The sequence below is a fragment of the Martes martes genome (assembly GCF_963455335.1).
Source record: "Martes martes genome assembly, chromosome: 3".
In the NCBI taxonomy this organism is placed as follows: Eukaryota; Metazoa; Chordata; class Mammalia; order Carnivora; family Mustelidae; genus Martes; species Martes martes.
Genome location: NC_137890.1, coordinates 141,139,787 through 141,160,562, shown reverse-complemented (window position 1 = coordinate 141,160,562; position 20,776 = coordinate 141,139,787). Strand labels below are relative to the sequence as shown.

The following is a 20,776-nucleotide window of genomic DNA, read 5'->3' as shown; positions in this document are numbered from 1 at the left end:
TCAAACTGTAACTTTAACTCTTTTTAATGGTTCAATTAACATGGAAAGTTATGGAACTTCTAACTAAGTGTAACTCTTAGCAAGTCTCACATGTTCTTGTAGAGATTTCCCTCAGTTCCTACCTGACATCAGTTAGCCGTTGGTGTTCCTGCCACCACACTTGCTTGTGTTGTTTTAGTAGTGTTTGTTCCTTAGATATCTTCGAAGTCTGCACTGCTTTCCTGATCTAGATTTAGACGAACAAAAAAGGAGCAATTCAAATGTTTTCTAAGTGTGTTTTCCACAAGGAAATTGTTTAATTTGTCATTTCTAAGTTAAATACTTATCCTTTTTCAATCCTATTAGTGCATTTCCTAACACAAAATCCACCTTAAAATAAGTAATTCATTAAACAAAATTCAGGACGGTGAAAGAGAAAATGGTTTGGAATACTGTCCAGGTCAAGAATTTTTAAAGTAGTTATGAAAAGAAATTTTTAAAGTAGTTATGAAAAGAAAGATGACGTAATTCTATTTTCCTTACATACAATGAAAAACACCTTAATGCACACAGTCTCAGAAAATTTTTCAAGAGCTTTCCATATATTTCTTCTCTTTTTGATACCTCTTCCCTGCCAGGCATTATGGGCATCATTATCCCCATTTGACTTATGAGGACACTGAAGTTCAGAGAGGTTAAAAAAACTTGTCAAGATCATAAAGCTCATAAACATCAGAAACACATAGAACCTTGGTGTTCAGATTGGCTTTCACATGCTCCTTCAGCAGAGGATTGGGAAAAGTCAATTGGATAAGTTGTTAGAAAGTCTGGCTTTAGTTTCAGCTTCAGCACCTACTAGAAATATGACTTTGAAATCCAGTTTTAATCTTTCAACTCCATGACTTCATAAGTAAAGTTTTAAAAAATTTAGGCAAATATTTATTTGAAGGAACTTAAAGAAATTGTGAAAAATCATATAACGCTAAAGCCCACATTTGTAATTAAATTTAAAATTTCCCCAAATTTTATGGCTTTTTGAAAATGTAGCTCATAATTAGTGCTTTGGAGTTTGTTGACAAGTTGTATCAGGCCTGGATCTGTTTGCCTTAACATCCATTCTTGGCCATCTCCCTGATCTGCTCCATATCACAGAGCAGCCCGTTTCCCAGACAACCCTATTAACAGGCTTCCAGCTGGTTTCACCCAAAGGGAGAAACTGGTTTCAGAGACTGAACAGAGGAAGGAAAGCAGAAGCCAAAGGATTACTCTGCCTGCCTTTTCTACTCTCAGAGTGGTCTCCAGAAGCATCTGCATCTTCTCCATTGCTCTAACTTTTCTTGACTGTTCTACTACGGTTCCAACAATTTCTGGGTGAACTCAGCCCACACAATGTGATACAGACTTGCTTTTTCTAATGTCCCTCTGACCCAAGCATGGCAGTGACTTTTGCTGTTGTTAACCCCTGTATTCCTTCATGGCCCCGTTTGGCTTCTCAGCTTGTGTAACCATTTCCTGCATTAAATCCTCAATGTCTAGGTGCCTGGGTGGCTGAGGGTCATGATCCTGGAGTAAGAGGATCCAGTCCTGAGTCCGGCTCCCAGCTCCACCCACAGGGAGTCTGCTTCTCCCTCTGACCTTCTCCTCTCTCTTGCTCTCTCTCTCTCTCACAAATAAATAAATAAACTCTTTAAATCCTCAATGTCTGTTTCCTTGTTAGACTGATATTCATGTGTTCACTGAATTCACATATCCAATACTAGTACTTCTAAACATCTACGAAAGTGCTACTCTCAAATCAGAAATTTGATGAAATATGCATATTTTATGTTTTCTGCGCTACTAGAATACTTAGTAGCCTGAAAGCTTTAACAGATCAATGCTGAAGATAAAAAAAACTTCAGAAGACAAGTCTTAAAAAGAGACTCTCTATAATGCATGCTATTTCTAGCTGTCATTCACTGATTGCTTTAACCTTGAGTTTATCTTTCCACTGTTCCAGTTACTGATTCAAAATTAGGGGTATAGGAAAACAAAAACATGAAGTCAAAGTCAAATCTTTTCCTCAGGAGGTCTCAAGAGTGCTACAATTTAAATAAGAACAGGAGGGGCACCTGGATGGCTCAGTGGGGAAAGCTTTTGCCTTCCACTCAGGTTGTGATCCCAGAGTCCCAGGATCAACCCGCATCAGACTCCCTGCTTAGCGGGGAGTCTGCTTCTCCCTCGGCCTCTCCCTCTGGCAGCTGCACCCTCTCTCTCTCTCTCATTCACTCTATCTCTCTCTCTCAAATAAATAAATAAAATCTTAAATTTAAAAAAAAAAGAACAGGACGCTGCAGAAAAACACTCAGCAATCCTTACTCCACCTACTAAACACATAAAAGTACATAGTGTTTCTAAAATCTGACACTCTAGTATTTGCTTTAAGAATGCCTAAAACCGGGGCACCTGGGTGGCTCAGTGGGTTAAAGCCTCTGCCTTCAGCTCAGGTCATGATCCCAGGGTCCTGGGATCGAGCCCCACATCGGGTTCTCTGCTCAGCTGGGAGCCTGCTTCCTCCTCTCTCTCTGCCTGCCTCTCTGCCTACTTGTGATCTCTCTCTCTCTCTCTCTGTCAAATAAATAAATAAAACCTTTAAAAAAAAAAAAAAAAAAAGAATGCCTAAAACCCCTTCCAATTATTTGCCACCTATAGCCTCTAAAGTTTGTTGCAGCAGACACAACTTTTAAAATTAGATTTCTTTGACATATTTGGTCCATGTTGTACAAAAAAATTAAAACACATTGGTGAAAGATGTAGACACATTTTTATAGCTTAAAAAAATCAATGTTGTAGCCTTTGAGCCCAGGGTAAGACCAATTAAGTAGACTATAAAAGTGAAAATAAAGCTACTATTTTTCACTAGACACTTCCAGTATTTTAAAGAACATCCTGATTTTTTGTAAGTTCACTCATTGACTCCACTTCTATCCTCAGGCCAAAAATGAAGGAAAAATAAAGTCTTAAAAGAACAAAAAGATTTAAAGTTGTATCTTTTTCAATAGAGAGATTTCTAGGTGATTCTAATGTATTTTGCTGGGCAATAAGACATATGAAATCAATATTTAAGGTGGATGATGATTTATGCAGAATGCTAATAAATTAAAAATAGCAAAAATAATAAATTCATTAAGGAATAAGAAACTAGAGGTTTCCTATATGGTCTATTGTGATGATCCAAGATAATAAGGCTCTAAATAGGCACCTTGAAATGCATGAAAAACCCTTTGGGCAGATGGCCCATCTTTAAATATAAGCAACAATAAGTAGTGGACAACTTAAATGTTGGTTACATATGTATATACATTTGTCAAAATTCAATGAGATGTACATAAGATCTGTGTACTTATTATACCTCATCGAAGGTAAAAGAACAGTTAAGTGTATAAGGAACTGTTAACATAAATAAAAAGAAAGAAAAAACCCATCTACACTAAGATGCAATTCCTCGTCTATCAGGCTAGCAAAACCTCAGATGTGTTACAAAACACCCTGTGAGGCTATAGGGAAACATATTCTTTCCTGTTGCTGGTGGGAATGCAAAATGGTGCAGCCTCCCACAGAAGGGAATCTGGAGGTGTATAGTGAAATTTCTAATGGATTTACCCCCTGACCTAGCAAATTTGCTTACAGAAATCTACCTGAAGACTATACTGACAAAAGTATAAAAAGACAAATAAACAACAAGCTATTTACTGCAGCACTATTTGTGATGGAAAAAGACTGCAGTACGAAAATTCTATCAATAAGTGATCCCGCCAAAATAAATTGAACCGGAATCTCATCAAATCTGCAGATATAACTATCAATTTACTGGAAATACAAGAGACAGAAAAACATGTTAAGTGACACCACCAGGATGTAATCAGCAAAATCCAGACTGTAAGAAAATATAAAAGACAAACAATATAATTTCTTCAGAAAATAAATTACAAAAATACAACAGGGTAGAGGAGGAGACCTAAAAAATAAAAATCATCTGTAATATACAGATCTTACTTAGATACTGATTTGAACAAACTTTAAGTAGAAAGAATTGAAGACAATCATGGAAATTTAACACTGGATATTTGAAATTAGGAAATTATTAGTATCCTAATGGTAAAGGTATTATAGGGTTTGGGGTGGGGCTGTTTAACCCTCATCTTTTAGAGATACATGCTGAAATATTTATGGTTAAATATTATGATGCCTGAGATTTACTTCAAAACAACCCGGCAGAGGGGAAAGTTGTAGTAAGGACTACAGAGAAAACAATAGCCAAGAGTTGATCATAGTTGAAGCTGGATAAATTACAAAGAGATTATTAATCATTCACTCTCATTTTGCATGTGCTTACAATTTCTGATAATGTTTTTTAAAAAAGAATTAGTAGACAAATACTTAGATAATAAGAAATATTTATTCTTGCTAAGCAAAACTATTCAAATAAAAATAATTGTAAAGATCTCTTTTATACTTAACTTAAATTATATGTGAACAGTTAACATATAATATACCAAAAATTGGTCTCCGTTTCCAGCCCAAATCTACTTTTTTGACTTCAGGTTCAATCTCAGCCTGTGAAAGACTAGATCACTCTATGTTCACATCAGTGTCTTATCTGGCAATCCACAACTTGTGCATGATCAATGACCTAGACACATCTGATCAATATACCAATACCAGTAACAGAAACAAGGCAAGTCTTCTGAATTTGCTGCTAATTAACAATAATTATCAAATATAACTAAGTACTCTAGATCCAACTTAATACAAATACATCCTTTATATGCCTTAGTGTTAACATTCTATTCTTCAGTTTAAGTATATTTACATTGAATATTGCCAGAGTATACTGCTATAGTAATTAACAATGATTGTTAAAGCTGTCAATTTCATGTGCAAGAAAAGAACATATTTAATTAGGTAAAAAGTAGGAAATGAACTGATATTTAACAAAAATATTGAAAGAATGTGTTAACTATGTAATAAGAGGAAGAAAAATATTCTTCTTGAGCCAAGGCATATTTTATATAAGTGTAAATAACAATATAAGAAAGAGTAACAGAGATAACATTAAAATAATAATCCTAGTTGGTATAGACTGGTTTGTATATATATTAGCATTCGTAACATTAAACAAAATAAACTTTAAGAATTATACTTAATTTCTAGTTATCTAATTCCATTTAAGCCATGAATCTTTCAAGGAAAAGTCTTATATAAGAATTGTTCACATTTTGTAAGAGTCAATTAAAAGCAAAATATCAACTTGTTATCTCTAAATTAAAAGAGAAGGAAAAACCAAAAATCACATGAAACAACATTCTCAGTACATCTTTCTTAATCCAGCTGTACTAAAAAATGAAAACTATAAAAGGAAAGAAGAAAGTATTAGGAAATGATGAGGTATCCAGGAAACACTTTGTTCTCACTAACTGAAATTTCAAAACAACAGATACTATAAAAATGCTCTAACAGGACAATTCCTTATCATTATGAATCTATGGAGACTAAAAATGGAAGCAAGAAGCTTATCAAAATGATTGCTACAGAATGTGGACAATTTTCAGTAGTTGAGGACAAGGGATTTTTGAGATTTGCCAAGCTATAAATCCCAGGTACAGTTATTTCCAGAAAATATGTAACTAAAAAGCTTCTTCCTGAATTATATTCTATGAACAAAAAGGTTATTGATGTTATTTAAAATGTCAGTTGAAAGTGATCATCTGTTTAATCTCACAAATGTGTAACACAGTGACCAGAGAGGCAATCTAACAGCTGATAGGACTGAGAAATTACTGCTCTTGCACTTAATATCAAAAACTGAAAGCCACATCAATTATTAAAATTTTTAAACATGTTTATTCTTTGATAGTGATTCTATTACCAAAGAGAAATTCCCCATGGCCAAGCACTGAGTTCTGACACTCAACCATTCTACATTCAGCCAAAAAAAAATTTTTTTGGAACATGATGGATGGACAAACAGAGACAAACAGATATATAGATAATATTTAAGATGTATGTGTATATATATGAATATATATGTACATGTGTATATATACAAATATATATGTACATATTCCAATACTGAAAGGGTGTAGAGGAAGTACCTGCAGTGGTATCTTTATTAGAACAACACTTTGGAAAAGAACTTTTTAAAAAACATCCAAGTTTTTTTGGCCTGAACACTCCAATCATGGGAATTTATCCTCTGAGGGTGAAAGATTCTAAAACATGAAAAGTGTCTCTGCATGAAGATATTTACCAAAGTATGATTTCTAATATTGTAAAATTGGATACAATCCAAATATCCAAAAATCGTGGTGTGGTAAGGCATATTATCTTTTTCTATTTGAAGTACTCATCACTCCTGTTTTGGCTTAATTTTTATTGGCCTTGACATCCCAATTCCAATGTCATTGCCTCAAAAAAGCCTTGCCACTGAACTACAATCAAGTCCTGTTAGTATACACCAGACAGCATGTTTTTATTATTTGAAAACAGTCACTTTCCTCCTCCTCTCCTATAAACAGTGCATGCCATGAGGGTAAGGGATGTATTTTGCTCATTACTGCATTATTGAGCCACATAATAAATATTTATTTATGAGAGCAATTAAATATTCTATAATAAATATTAAAAAGATTATGTGGCAAAGTGTTAGGGGGAAGTATATAGGATTTCATGTCTATGTTTATCATGGGAGAAAATAAAATAAATATGTATATGTTAATGTCTATATATGTATGCATATATGTGATGTATATACAATGGGTCAGAATAGAAGTCAGAAATATGAAAATAGTTTTATTAGGATGATGGTTATATAAGTGATTTTCCCATAAAATTTCTTTCAATGTCCTGAGAACATCAAATTCTTTTAAAGTTACATATGAACTGAACAAATAAGGCCCTTTCTAAGAAGTCTGCTTAGTTTGAGGGGATATATCTCATGGGTAGATAGCCATTTCTTTAAAATAGGTATGAAATGTGCTTTGGAATCATAATGTTTGCCATTTTAAAAAGACATTAACCATAAAAAGCCATGTAAAACTAATGTAATGCAAAAAATATTAAATGCAAATGAAAACTTTTAATTACTTAATATGTCACTTTGCCAAATCAGATTTTTAATGCAACAAAGCAATGAAAATGTTGCTTGTAATGTACTTTATTATTTGCACAAGAGAGAAACATACTGTAAGAGTAATCCTAAACCACACCTGGTCCTAAAATACTGTGCAATCATTTGTACATAAAGCTTTTGAAAAATCTAGTCCAGGTTCACCTTTTCTGAGATGAGGGCAAAAAAGGAAATCGTAGAAAAGAGAGGCACCTGAGAGCATATTTGTATCATGCTGCAAAAGGAGCCTTAAATCAGATGGTAATCCATGGCTGGCACTTATTTGCAGTTCTTATTTTTCAGAGTAAGTTAGAAATTGTCAAAAGCTAATAAAATAGCTAGCTTTCTAAAAGTAAAGACCTCAGGGTTGTTATGAACATTAACTGAGGAATGCATGTAAACTACATAGCAAAGTGTCTGAGAGCATTCAATAAACGTCAGCTGCTCTTCACTATTATTAATAGTTTGAAGATTCTAAAAACTATTTAGAATGTCATTAATTTTCACATTTACATTATAAATATCATTTTACTTCCAGGAAACTCAATTTTCCAAAACTAGAAAACACACATACACACATACACACTACTAACCTTTAGCTCTGTAGAGGCAGAAGCTAACTTTTTTGCTTCCATTAATGCATGCAACTGTTGATAGTCAACTGGTTTATACTTGATGTTTCTCATTCCATTTTTCATATGGAACACCAGATTATCTGTTTTTCATTAAATTGGAAAATGACAAAGAAATAATATCACATTATTGGAAGTCTCAAAATAGCTATGGCAACATGTCGACTGTAGTCATCTTATTTTTAAATATTTTTAAGCAAAAACAAGAAATGATATTGTAACATTCATAGTATAGTTGAACCTCTATCTTTAGAAACTTTAAAAATAATTACCACTATATACTTTGCATAAAATTACTTCTAAAAGAACATAAAGGGAATATTTCCATTTAAGTAAGTTTATTGAGAATTTTAGAAAATTGTCAAAGTGTAACAAGTCTTTTTATTTTAAAAAGTTTTAGGCATCAACTGTGAATATTTAAGTATCCTCTTATTATAAATAAAATTAAGTAGATTTTTAAAGTCATAGCTGCATTTCTAACAGAAAAAATTGAAATAATTTCAAGTAAATTTGAAAAAAGGTTGAAACTTAAAGCCAAAAAATTTAATGGGCCAAATAAGAATAAAATGATGTAAAATGGTCAGGTAGGCATTCTCCATCCAAATATATAAAATATCCTAGTTTAGTATGATATTAGCTTTTCTGATAAAGTAAAACATAAGTAGAAGGTACTCAAAGGCCATGTAGCATAAAGTATAATAATCTGAGTAATTCAAGAGAAAAAAATGCATTTTTGCCCCAATTATATAAATAATTAATCTGCACCATACAAAGTAATTGAGATTAAGTATATCATGAGTCACATGACTTTTAAGTAGACTCCAAATGATTTAAGGACAAACATCATAAAGGAAATTATTGTTATCTTGACCACTGTTGAAGATTAAAGTATACATTGTAGAGTATGCATTGTAAGAGAACTGGAGAAACCTTCAGTATGACCAAACAATGAGCTTTCCATTAAAATTTTGAAAATCAACATTCCAACTTCACATCATCCATAATCCACTATAAATCATAGAACAGATCTGGAAATAGAAAAAATACCTGAGCTATCGTTTTTCTGAATTGTCATGTATGGTTGATCTCTTTTATTCAAGTCCTCCATATCTGTGGAAGAAACAAGAGACAGCTACGATTTCACAATGTTATTTCCCAAGTGTTTATAAAGATGTGTTAATCGTAGTTTTCTTTCTTTTTTTTTTTTTTAATTTAAAAACAAGGCCCATGGCTGGATGCCATAACTCTTTGCAAAATTTACTAAAATTTTCTTCTCCAAGTTCTAGAGTTTTCTTCCTTCCATTAGTTTTTTCCCCTCCTTGCCTTTTCTGTTCTTGGTGTCTCCTTCCAACCTCTGATGTTTTAATCCCCCTCTCTTGGATTGTCTTAGTGACTGATAAGTATTTTGTGATAAAAATTGTGTAAACTTTATCCTGAGTCCCTAGGAGGAAAAAACTATATAAATTAAAAAATAAAGCAGCAGGGGGCACCTGGGAGGCTCAGTTGGTTAAGTGACTGCCTTCAGCTCAGGTTATGATCCCAGGGTGCTGGGATCAAGCCCCGCATCAGGCTCCCTGCTCAGTGCGGAGCCTGCGTCTCCCTCTCCCTTTGTTGCTCTGCCTGCTTGTGGTCTCTCACTCTTTCTGTCAAATAAATAAATAAAATCTTTAAATATATATATTATATATATAACATATATATAATATATATATAACATATATATAATATATATATAATATATATTTAAAAATAAAATAAAAAATAAAGCAGCAGGCCAAGTGACTCACTACTACCATTAAGCCAATCAGCCTTTGTGGCTGATGCTCAGATGTGCCATCCACTTCTAGAAAGCAATCGATGCCCAGCTGTCCCTTCTTTTCAAGAGTTGGACTCAGTTTCAGAGAGTAACCTCGTCCAAAGATATACCAGTGCTGGAGCATCCTACACCCAAAGACTGAGCAAGGCAGGATTATAAAGTCTGACCAGTTTGGACCCAATGTGAGTCATCCTGATGAGCAATATTTCATCCAGAGCTCCCTGCAGTGTTGACCCACACTTGGCTGGACCTGCAGTGAAACTGACTTTTTCATCTGCCCAATCCTGCTTCCTCCTTCTTCCTTTCACGGATATGGATCCCTAATGAATATCTAGTACCCAAGCTCTGCCTCAGCATCTCCTTCCTGAGAACTCAACCTGCGGTAGCACCAAACTAAACTGGCATCGTTTTAGGGCACCTCCAGGGCAACAGACTAGTCAAATGGTGTAACAGTACCATTTTTTGTAAATTTTTATTCCATATCCACTAGGTTCAACTACTCATGTCTGGTGGCTTTTGAGGTAACCTAAGTCTTCTTAAATGAAAGAGAAAGTAGCACAAGTACATGATTTTTGGAAACACTTCCAAGTTACTAAGAATCATGGTGATTTGCCCACCAGCTTTCAGAATATAGCGATAAACTCCAGTGTGTAGGTCAGGGAATTCTTGTTTTAAGCCTTCGGTAACACTGGCATCCCTCCCTATAGTCTGGTTTCTACTCACATCTACATCCTATCTTCTTTTGGGGGGAAGGATTCTTCTTTTGGGGGGAAGATTTTCACCTGTCAGTCTGCACTGCCTTAAGCCACCATCACCTCCTGACCGATGACAGCAGCAGTTCTACTTTGCACCCTTAGAGTCCATTCTTCACAGGGTAGCCTAAGCAACCTCTTTAAAAACTCTAGTCTGACCTTGCTGAATCCCTTCAACAGCTTCCATTAACCTTTACAATAGAGCCCTAAATGGCCCATAAAGCCTTGCATAACCTTTCCTTGTTCATCTCCCCATTCTGATCTCATTCACACATTCCAACCACTCTCTTTCTGCTTCTCAAATATACCAAGTTCATTTTGCCTTAAGGCCTTCCCACATGCTGTCCTCTCTACCTTAAAGATATTTCCTTCCTCCTTTTTTTTTTTTTTTAATTTATTTGACAGAGAAATAGAGAGCACAAGTACAGCAGCAGGCAGAGGCAGAGGGAGAAGCATTCCCTGCTTAGCAGGTAGCCTGATGCGGGCCTCGATCCCCAGACCCTGGGATCATGATCTGACCGGAAGGCAGCTGCTTAACCAGCTGAGCCACCCAGGCACCCCTATTTCCTTCCTCTTTTTACCTGGCTGTTTCCTACTCAGCTTTCAACTAAACCTCAGAGACTTAACCAGACTTCTCCATCTAAATAAGGAGAACGCTTTGTTTTTCTCTCTCATCCCATTCCTTCTTTTCCATGATAATTTGTATTAGTCTTCGCAACCCCATGTTTACTGATTCAATGTCTTCTTCCTTCATAGACTTGTGGCCTATGTGTGTCTTCTGATTGCATCCCCAGTGCCCAGCACAGGTAGTAAATGCTCAATAAATACTATTTGAGAAAATGAGTAAAAGGTAGCTGGTGGTAGCTCGATATTTTCTAACCCCTGGAAGGGCTGCAATACCAATTCCTTAGTCCATACTATAGCCTCCCTCTCCAACAAAAATTTTCACTTTTCAAAAGTCTGCCTTAATAGTGTAGTCTACAGGCAAAAATGGCACATTTACATGCCTTCAGAGGCCATCACGTCAATGAGAGAGTGACAAGGTACACAACCACAGGGAGTACAGAAAACAGAACACTAAAGAGCATTCCGTGCCCAAAGATAATCAAATACATTTTTTTTCTTTTAATTAACAAAGGTATGCCACAAATAAAGCCAGTATCCAAAACAAATGGATGCTGCATTTAGCAAGCAGTCTGTGAACTCTAGCTGACTGAATCTCACCTTTTGTTTTCCCCATCTCCCACCAGGAACTTGACGTGAGCTTGCTATCTCCATCTTGGAGAGATCTCACCAGTTTTCTAATTGATTAACTTTAGGTTTTTCCTCAGTGGGGAGCCCAGACCCCTCAGATTTAGGACTCATTTTGGGGGGATTTAGATTGCATGACTGAGGCCCTGAAACAAAGTGGGGTTTTGCAGACTCCCTTTAGGTTACCTTGATTGAACATTGCTTAGATTTTCAGGTTTCCAGAGGAAAGTCATGAAGTCCACAGAACATTTCTTACCATTTCCGCATGGTGCAAATATTAATTATGACTGTAAGACACTCACAGTAGAACACATTCTGAAAATCAAAATTGCAAACAAAAACTACTCTGTCTTCATGAACCTGAAATCTAGTTTGGTTGCAACTATACAGAAGACCTTGCAAGCAAAACACTTCTTGACCTACATTCTTTAATATTTATATATAAAGCATAAATAGTTACCACTTACATGCCAGGGATATTGAGGATCTCTGAACTAAATAATTGTTAAACTGAAATAATATAAGAATGACATTTGTAGTGTTCCTTATATCAGAGAATTAAATAGACATTATATTTAGAATCTGAAAAGTTCACATATAATTCACTTAGTCTAACTTCTCATTTTAGCGTATGAGATGATTGCAGACCAGAAAAATGACCAAGATCACAGAGAACTTCAAGTCCAAAATCTCATTTTCACAATACAAAAATCTCTGAAAATGAAGGTGTATATCATAATCAAGATGTTGTCCAAATCCAATCTGAGCTAAAATCACTTCGTGGCAAACTTGACCCAAACCAAAGTTTATTTTATTTAATGTGAACATTCATACATTTGTCTAAAAGTGTTAATGTGCTTTATTATAGGGCACTGCCCAGATACCATCAGTTTTAAGTAATATAGGGCATATGCTCTATATTACATTTGCTCTATAGTCCATTTCTAAAAATCTGAAAAATCAAAACTACATCTGGCACCACAGACTTCAGATAAGAGAGTATGAAACTGTACTAAAACAAACAGTCCTTGATTCCCAAACAAGCATATGTCATCTAGGCCATTTCAATTTTATGCTTACCAGTGAAATTCAAAGTGGCTACTTCAGCCTGCAGTTAAAATGCTTTTGACTGAGTAACAGCTACTTGAATAGAATTTTCCATGTTAAACAATTTTAAAGCACTTAGTTTTAGAAATTAATTCCAAGTTCACATTATGTGACATTTTAGAAATTGCTTATGAGTATTATCAAAATGTTAAACCTTTTAGATTTACTCAATTACTGAAAATATTTTAAAATAATATATTTTTATGAGAAGTTTCTTATCGTATAGGAAGAAGGTTATAATATATAATGTAACAATAGCTTCACAGTAGCTAGAGGATTGAATAAAGATTTTAATATAAAGTTAATTTTTACAGATTTGATAGAGAATCTAAACTTAAAAAGCTACATGACCTCAACTCGTCTCTATGGGGTAGGTGAGCAAGAAGGACTTCTCTAGAGATGAGAAAAAAATAGCAAAGAGATCATTTATATAACAAGGCAATCTTTTTACAGTATTAAAATTTGTATTCTTCTCTCTCCTAAGAAAATTTCTTTTAATACCCCAAGGAAGAAAATCTCAGTTGTACTTAGGTTTAAAATTGTACAACGCATGGATAGTCTGTTAACTCTAAACTGCCTAACTGTATAGATATGTAGATTAGCCAATCACCCCATGAAGGTAAGTTTTCAAAAGTGGTTGGGATTCTGCCAGGCCAAATAGTGTGAGAACAATGCAAATATGAAAAAAATACCTCGGATGTAGCATCATATTATAGCCCTTTTTCATATGAAAGATCTCACTTCAAATGTGAGTTCAAATACTATGGCCAAAGTCTGGTTTAAGCAATAGTTTTCTAACATGCAAAATTCTCTTTTAAATTATAAGCAGAACAGTGCATATTACTTCCATTATGAAACATTATACATTGTAGTCAGCATAAGATAAAAATATTGTCCTGGAAAATGAATGGAAGCAAAAGTGAAACTATTAAAGTTAACAAAAATAGTTAAATAAAGTATTCAGTTACATAATGAATAATAATTTCAAATATAATGCAGAAGGCTCTCAGTCAAAGGAGCAACTAGAACAGAACAAACAAAAACAAAATATCTAGGAATAAACTATACAAGAATAGTATAGGACTCATACCCTAAAAAAACCACAAAAGTTTATTAAAGGAAACAAAACTTAATTCTGAGTCTGTGAGTCAAATAGTTAATAGTGGCAATTTGGGGATAGTAAGATTATAGTTGATTTTGATTTCTTCTTTTTGTTTGAGCAGAATTTCAAAAATATTTACAGGAAGAAAAATATACACTTTAAAAAATACTAGCCAAGACAATAGTTATTTCACTATAAATTAGGGGAAATGATACCACAGTTTCCATTATTTTACCAGTCAGAAAAGAAACTGGATTTCATGAAACCAAGAAATCTTTAAGATGTGAACTTGTATATACAATATAATTTTCCACACTAATATTGAACTGAAATATTTTTCACTAGTCCTCTTCTATTAAAAAAAAAAAACAGCGTATGTAAATACATTGGTAGCATTTTTTAGAACCTGAAAATGTTAGCATTAAAATATTCACAAGGTCACTTTTTAATGTTGTATGAGGAAAAAATATATTAAACTATCCTTTCAATTATAAAAGTACTGGTTAAATAATATGAAACTGTACAAAAAAATATAAGGTAAAAATAAAGTTTCCAGCCCTACTTAGCCGTAATACTCCAGCTGCAGATGTATTTAGTCCTGGCAGTCATTTTCAATGTTTTATTGTATATTCTTTCAAAGATTTTCTGTGCACATAAACAGACACATGCATATCCAATTTTTTTTTTCAAAGATTTTTATCTATTTACTTGACAGAGATCGCAAGTAGGCAGAGAGGCAGGCAGAGAGAGAGAGGAGGAAGCAGGCTCCCCGCTGAGCAGAGAGCCCGACGTGGGGCTCGATCCCAGGGCCCTGGGATCATGACCCGAGCCGAAAGCAGAGGCTCTAACCCACCGAGCCACCCAGGCGCCCCGCATATCCAATTTTTACACAAATGCAATCATGATACATGTACAATTCTACAAGTTGCTTCTCATTTAATAATTCATCTTTCTGCATCATTCTTTTTGTGTGTCTATGCATATATGGATATATCTTTAATGGCTGCTAAATAACTAATTCACAAAATCACCATTTATTAACCAGTACAAGAATCCAAGAATGAAATTCTTCAAAAAATATTTTACCCTTTTATGCAAAATAAAATCCATAAGTAGACAAAGGTAATTCTATAAAACCTCTGCCCTTTTCATAATTCATATAAATTCACTTATAAAGAAAATTCTACATATAGTCACTCTTTATGAATATCCCTTTTTTATGTCTAGAATAGCTCAAAGAGGAGACTCTAAATCAACCTCACTAATGAAAATGATTCAAATAAAAATCTATTTATCCCATACGCTTTTCCAATAAAAGTCTGGGGAGCAAAATCAAGTAGAAAGAACAGAATTAATTAAGGCAAGGAACCTAGAAGTTTCTGACAGTTTTCAGAGTTCCAGAGAGTAGAAATAACTTCTGTAGAACCTCCCATGCCCTTATTCCTCCTACATCCTCAAAGCTGTTTTAATCATTTCAAAAATACAAGAGAAAATGCATGTGTACCTAGTTTAAAGTAAAAACAAAGGGTGGGGGAAGGAGGGAAATTGAATTTATCTGTTCCCTCTTCTCCCTGAGAAATTCACATCGATTGCCTCAGAAATTCCAACCAGAAGACATGAATGGCAGTTTTAAGCTCTGGCAAAACAACTTGGGGAGATTAAATAATTATTTATGACGAAATATTTACTTTGTCCTAAATTTTCTCCCTAAATGTGCAACCCATAAAAGAAGAGTATTAAAAGTGATCCTCTGTTGTGAGAACACCCATCACTTGTCCTTCTTCACTTGCCGTTTCGGACATGCTTAAACTGGAGACTTTGTCAACCTTCTGATACAATCTGGGAATCCAGTTCCTCATCCTATATAGCTGGACTTGAAGTTAAAGGCTTATCCCCGCTCATTTTATTTCTAACCTCTCCATCAGTAGAGGAGCATCATGTAATTCACCCCTTCCAAATCTTCTATGTAGATTTTTGCAGTAGCAATAGGAAATTGACAGTGCTCTTTTATACCTCCCTACTTTTGCATATGCTGTTACCTGTGCTTAGAATGCCCTTCTCAATCACTGCCTCTCTGGCCAATGACTACATACTTTCAGTCTCATTTTGAGCATCCTATTGAAGCTTCTCTTAATCCAGGTATAGATTATTTATCTTCTCTCTTGTGCTACTATTATATTTTTGTGTATCCCTGCTGATGCCATTATTCATTTATTCAGTGTTTATTGAACATCTATTATAGACTAGACTAAGGGATATAGATTTATTCAGGCTCTGCAGAGAGACCTGCCTTGGGCATTTCATCTAAAGTAGCCCCCTTCACCTTCAGTCACTCTTTATCCCCTTAATCTAATTATTTCCCTTCATAGCTCTTCTCACTATGTGGCATTGCACTATATATTCATTCATTTGTTGATCTGCTTATTGTTCACTTCTACAACCAAGGATGTATGCTCTATAAAAGCAAGGCCTTTAGCTGATCATCTCTATTTCTCTAGAATGCCTAAAATAGTATATGTCATATATTAGACACTCAACAGATATTTGCTTAAAGAAGCATCAGTTGATTGCATTACAGATCATGGTCCTCTCCCTAGGGCATGGTACTATAAGAGACAAACACATAGTTTCCCTTCCTCTTTTTCAATGTTTAAAATCTAGGCTCACTTGTATGAGTTGAAAATTTTTATAAAAACAAACTCCAAATCAACATGGTCAGTGTACTAAGGCATATGTCAAGAAGTAAGAAAGGAGAAATACCCCTACTTTATCTTGGTGAGTTTCAGCTCTGACTATAAATTCATGTTAGTGACATTTGAAGGTGACCCTTGACGAGCTATTCAGCTGACAATCATAGCACATAACACATCTGTGTCATCTTACCTCTTCAAGAGTTTGAGGGTAAGAAGATCATTCTTTGCATAGTACACAAAGATTATCTGGTTTTATCTTCAACAGGTATTGTTCAATGAAAAAAGCAAGTTGCACCAACATACATATCATGTGATACCATTACATAAACATATAAAGACACCAAAAAATGTTATGCATATTATACACACACTCTCCCACACATGCATTCTACAAAGGGTTGCACATGTAGGGAGAAAAGTCTAAAGGATATATAAATAGACCAAACTAGAGAGGATACTGAAACTGGAGGTTAGTTTCAAAGGGTACTTTAACTATCTGTAATGAAATCTTTGCGTTTTTACAAAAAGAATGTGTATCTGTGTGTATATATATATTTATATTTATATATATTTATATACTTAAGAGTAATAAACATTACCCCCAAAGATCTTATTTCTAAGTAATTATATTATCTATTGTATAGTTAATACAATTACATTTGAGTTTATAAGTGATTATCCAGTGGGTTCTATCAGTGGAGCACCAGGGCCTAACAACCCAAATGCACCCATTTCAGAACCTGTTAAACTTGGTCTACTTCCAAAGGAACTTGACCCTCCCAGGACTGACAACCCCTAAAGCCCAGCCTGAAATATCCAGTTAACTTTAGCTTTAACTTTGAATATAATTAAATTTGGGGGTGGGGGGAGAGAGTGCACATGTGCTAGCAGCAGGCAGGGAAGGACAGAGGGAGAGGGAGAGAGAGAATCTTAAGCAGGCTCCATGTCCAGTGCAGAGCCTGAGGCCAGGCTCCATCTCACAACCCTTACTGAGATAATGACCTGAGCTGAAACCAAGAGTTGGATGCCTAACTGACTGAGCCACCCAGGCGCCCCTAATCAAATAATTTTTATACAAATTTGTTGTACTTTATACTAGGAATTTCTTCTGACATCTTCTTTAACAAAATGATTCAAACACACAGTATTTTTAAATTTTACTTAATGGTCACAAAAGCACTGCTCATTCTTTTGATTGCAAGTTTGTTCATTAAAAGAGAACTATTAATATCAAGGCCACAACAAGGTTATAGAGTTTAACAATTAAGTGGAATTTTCCACTATTCCACTATTATTGCTGAGGAAATTATACCATTCGCCCTTTTTTCCTTCCTAGCGTAACCCAGTTTTATTCAGGATTAAAAGACTGGCCATCTTTGATATCCCTTAGATTCTAAGTGACCATGTGACACAGTTCCAGCCAATGAGATATAAGCAGAGGTCTGCTGGGAATTGGGGTAAGGGACTTGCTTCTTCATATGAGTACTATCCCTTCCCTGTCCTCCTCCTTTCTTCTTGCCAGGAAATGTGAATGTGAAACTGGATATGGAGAAGCCATCTGTGACTATGTAGTAAGTATTAGGATAAAAGATATATACTAAGTATCCCAGAGAAGAAAGCCAAAGGGAGCCTGGGACACTGATGATATCAAGAATCTGCTACATCAGCTGTAGACTACTTCTCTCTGGACTTGTTATGAGAGAAATAAATCCCAAGCTTCTGCAAGCAGGTTCTGTAAGTTTCAGTCTAACAAAATTCCCAGCTGACACAGAATGGAAAAATCTGAAGCATCCAAGAAGTATTGATGCCCTTCCATATAAAGCAGTATAAAAATTCTTCTAGAAAAGCCCCCATCAATACAGCATAGGATAAAATACTAGAAAATATTACTGTGGTTGCTTTTCAACAGTAGTTTGAGAAAATCACAGCTAGAAAAATTTCCTATTTGAAAACTTCAATAGAGTTTCATTTGCAGTTCAACATCACTGAAAGAGAGTAGGTAAAGAGTGTAGGTGGTTCTGGAAGGGGAAAAAAGAAAAATCTTCAGAAACTTAGTTTCACTATCAAAAAATAACACAGAAGAATGTATCTGTGGGTTTTCAGCACTCCAGAATAAATAATTTTCCACAAAGGATTAACTATTTGAAGAGGAATTTTCTCTTAAAATGCTACACAATTTTTAAAATTAAAAAAAAAATGGCAACCGACCACTCTTTAATAATAAGGACTATAAGAATCCATTAAATGATAGTGCTTGGAACACAGTAGCACTAACACATTTTGAATGCATGAAATAATTGTAATGGGTAGGAAATATTAACTCATTTTTGTATAAGGGAAAGATCTCTAAGGTGAAGGCATGAAGAAAGGAAAAGTTTAAAGAAATTAAGAAAGTTTAGAGGAGGGAAAGAAAGTATGAAGAAAAAGAAAATTATAAAGAACAAGGGAAGAAAAAAATTCTGTTCATTTCTTATTTCCACTTTCTAGTTCCCTTAAATTTGGTCAAAGAAGGCATCCTCCTCCCTATAAAGGCAAACCCACAGTTTAGATCAGCTTCACTGAAGTGGTTAGAAGTCTTATTGCAGAGGATGTAGAGCAGGTAATTTTCAAACACAAAGGTGGGCCCTAACTAAGGTAGGTGTGGTGGGACTCCCACTGGCAGCAGGCAACTAACTCAGGATGAGCAGCTCCACTCTGAAGAAGAGAAAGGGAATATCTATTTGGTGTGACCAGATGGGATGAATGCAGAAGATATAATGAGAGATGTCAGTCTTTTCCTGTTTCAATTTTTGTTTCAACCTAATTCTTCACACAGAAAAGATATTCCACTCTCCTCTATTTCATGTTCTTCTTCCACAGGGATCCATATTCTCTGAATAAAGCTGGAAGTCCTTGTACGGAAAAATCTCAATAATATCTTATGAAAGCTAGGGGAGATAGAAAAAAATAGATTTCTCTCCTTTAACAAAAAGAGTGAAAGGGGCGCCTGGGTGGCTCAGTCATTAAGCATCTGCCTTCGGCTCAGGTCATGATCCCAGGGTCCTGGGATGGAGCCCCATGTCTGGCTCCCTGCTCAGCGGGAAGACTGCTTTTCTTTCTCCCACCCCCTCTGCTTATGCTCCCTCTCTCGCTGTCTCTCTCTCTATATCAATAAATAAATAAATAAAATATTTTTTTAAAAAGCGTGAAAGAAGAGTTCTTTCTGCTGGGGTGGTGCAAGAGGAGAGTAAGGGGGAGGGTAATGAGAGGCCAAATGTCATGTAACACAAGGACAAACAGTAAGAATTTGGCTGCACAAGATTTTCCACTTGGCTTTAAAAACACCATCGAAGTAATTTGGTCCAAAATATAATGGTCTATAATACATAAAATGATCATTAACATATGACTACTACTTGTCAGTGGTAATTGAAGACACCAGATGCATGAGCTATCCATGCAATGGGAGATTTTTAAAAATTGCTCCTGTAGAAAACATTGCCAACAACATGGGTTTGTTTAAAATTTAATTGATATGAAAACACACATTCTCAAAACTAAGATACACCTGAACTCTGGGCTTTAGAATGAGACTACAGAAGAGTGAATTCCAACTCACCACTTTTAAATTATGGAACTCTCAGCAAATTACTTAAATGGTGGAAAAGACTGAATACTGTAAACATGTCAATTCTTCCAAATTAATTTATATACTTCAATTGAAATCCTAGAAGATTTTTTGGCAAAAATTGGCAAGCTGATTTAAAATGTGTATAGAAATGCAAAGGACAAAGGACAGCCAAGGAAATCTTGAAGAAGAGAACAAAGCTGGAGGGTTTATAGTACCATAAATCAAGATCCATTTTGAAACTGTAGTAATTAAGACAATGTGTTATTGGCACAGGGATGTACAAATAGGCCAATGAACAGTACAGAGAAGCAAGAAATAGATCCATATATATATATATATATATATATATACATATATATATATAGTCACCTGATTTATGACAGAGGTGAGTCACACTGCAGTGTGCAAAGAACAGCCTTCAATAAATGGTCCTGGGATAGCTGGATGTCTATATGGAAAAAATGAATCTTGACGCCCTACTTCCCAACATTCACAAAAATCAATTCCAGATGTATTAGAGATCCAAATGTGAAAGATTTAAAAAAATTAAGCTTTTAGAAGATTACATAGGAGAACATATTCATGACTTTGGAGTTGGCAAAGATTTCTTAAACAATTCACCAAAAAAAAGCTAATCATAAATGGAAAATGTAATAAGTTGGGGAATCCTAAAATTAAGAACTTCTG

The 20,776-nt window shown here is 34.9% G+C and overlaps 1 protein-coding gene across 1 annotated transcript in view; it reads right to left on the bottom strand.

Annotated features, from left to right (window-relative positions):
• CCDC148 (coiled-coil domain containing 148) overlaps positions 1-20,532 on the bottom strand; it is a gene marked incomplete at its 3' end in the record, with an annotated part of 178,290 nt that extends 157,758 nt beyond the window's left edge. Inside the window, exons 1-4 of the mRNA XM_080797922.1 lie at positions 20,459-20,532; positions 8,806-8,868; positions 7,720-7,841; positions 123-226 (exon numbers count right to left, since the gene is read on the bottom strand). Of these exons, the coding sequence (XP_080654048.1) occupies positions 123-226; positions 7,720-7,841; positions 8,806-8,866 (287 nt within the window). The 5' untranslated portion in view covers positions 8,867-8,868; positions 20,459-20,532. The remainder of the gene's footprint in view (positions 1-122; positions 227-7,719; positions 7,842-8,805; positions 8,869-20,458) is intronic.
• Positions 20,533-20,776: the final 244 nt, after the last annotated feature.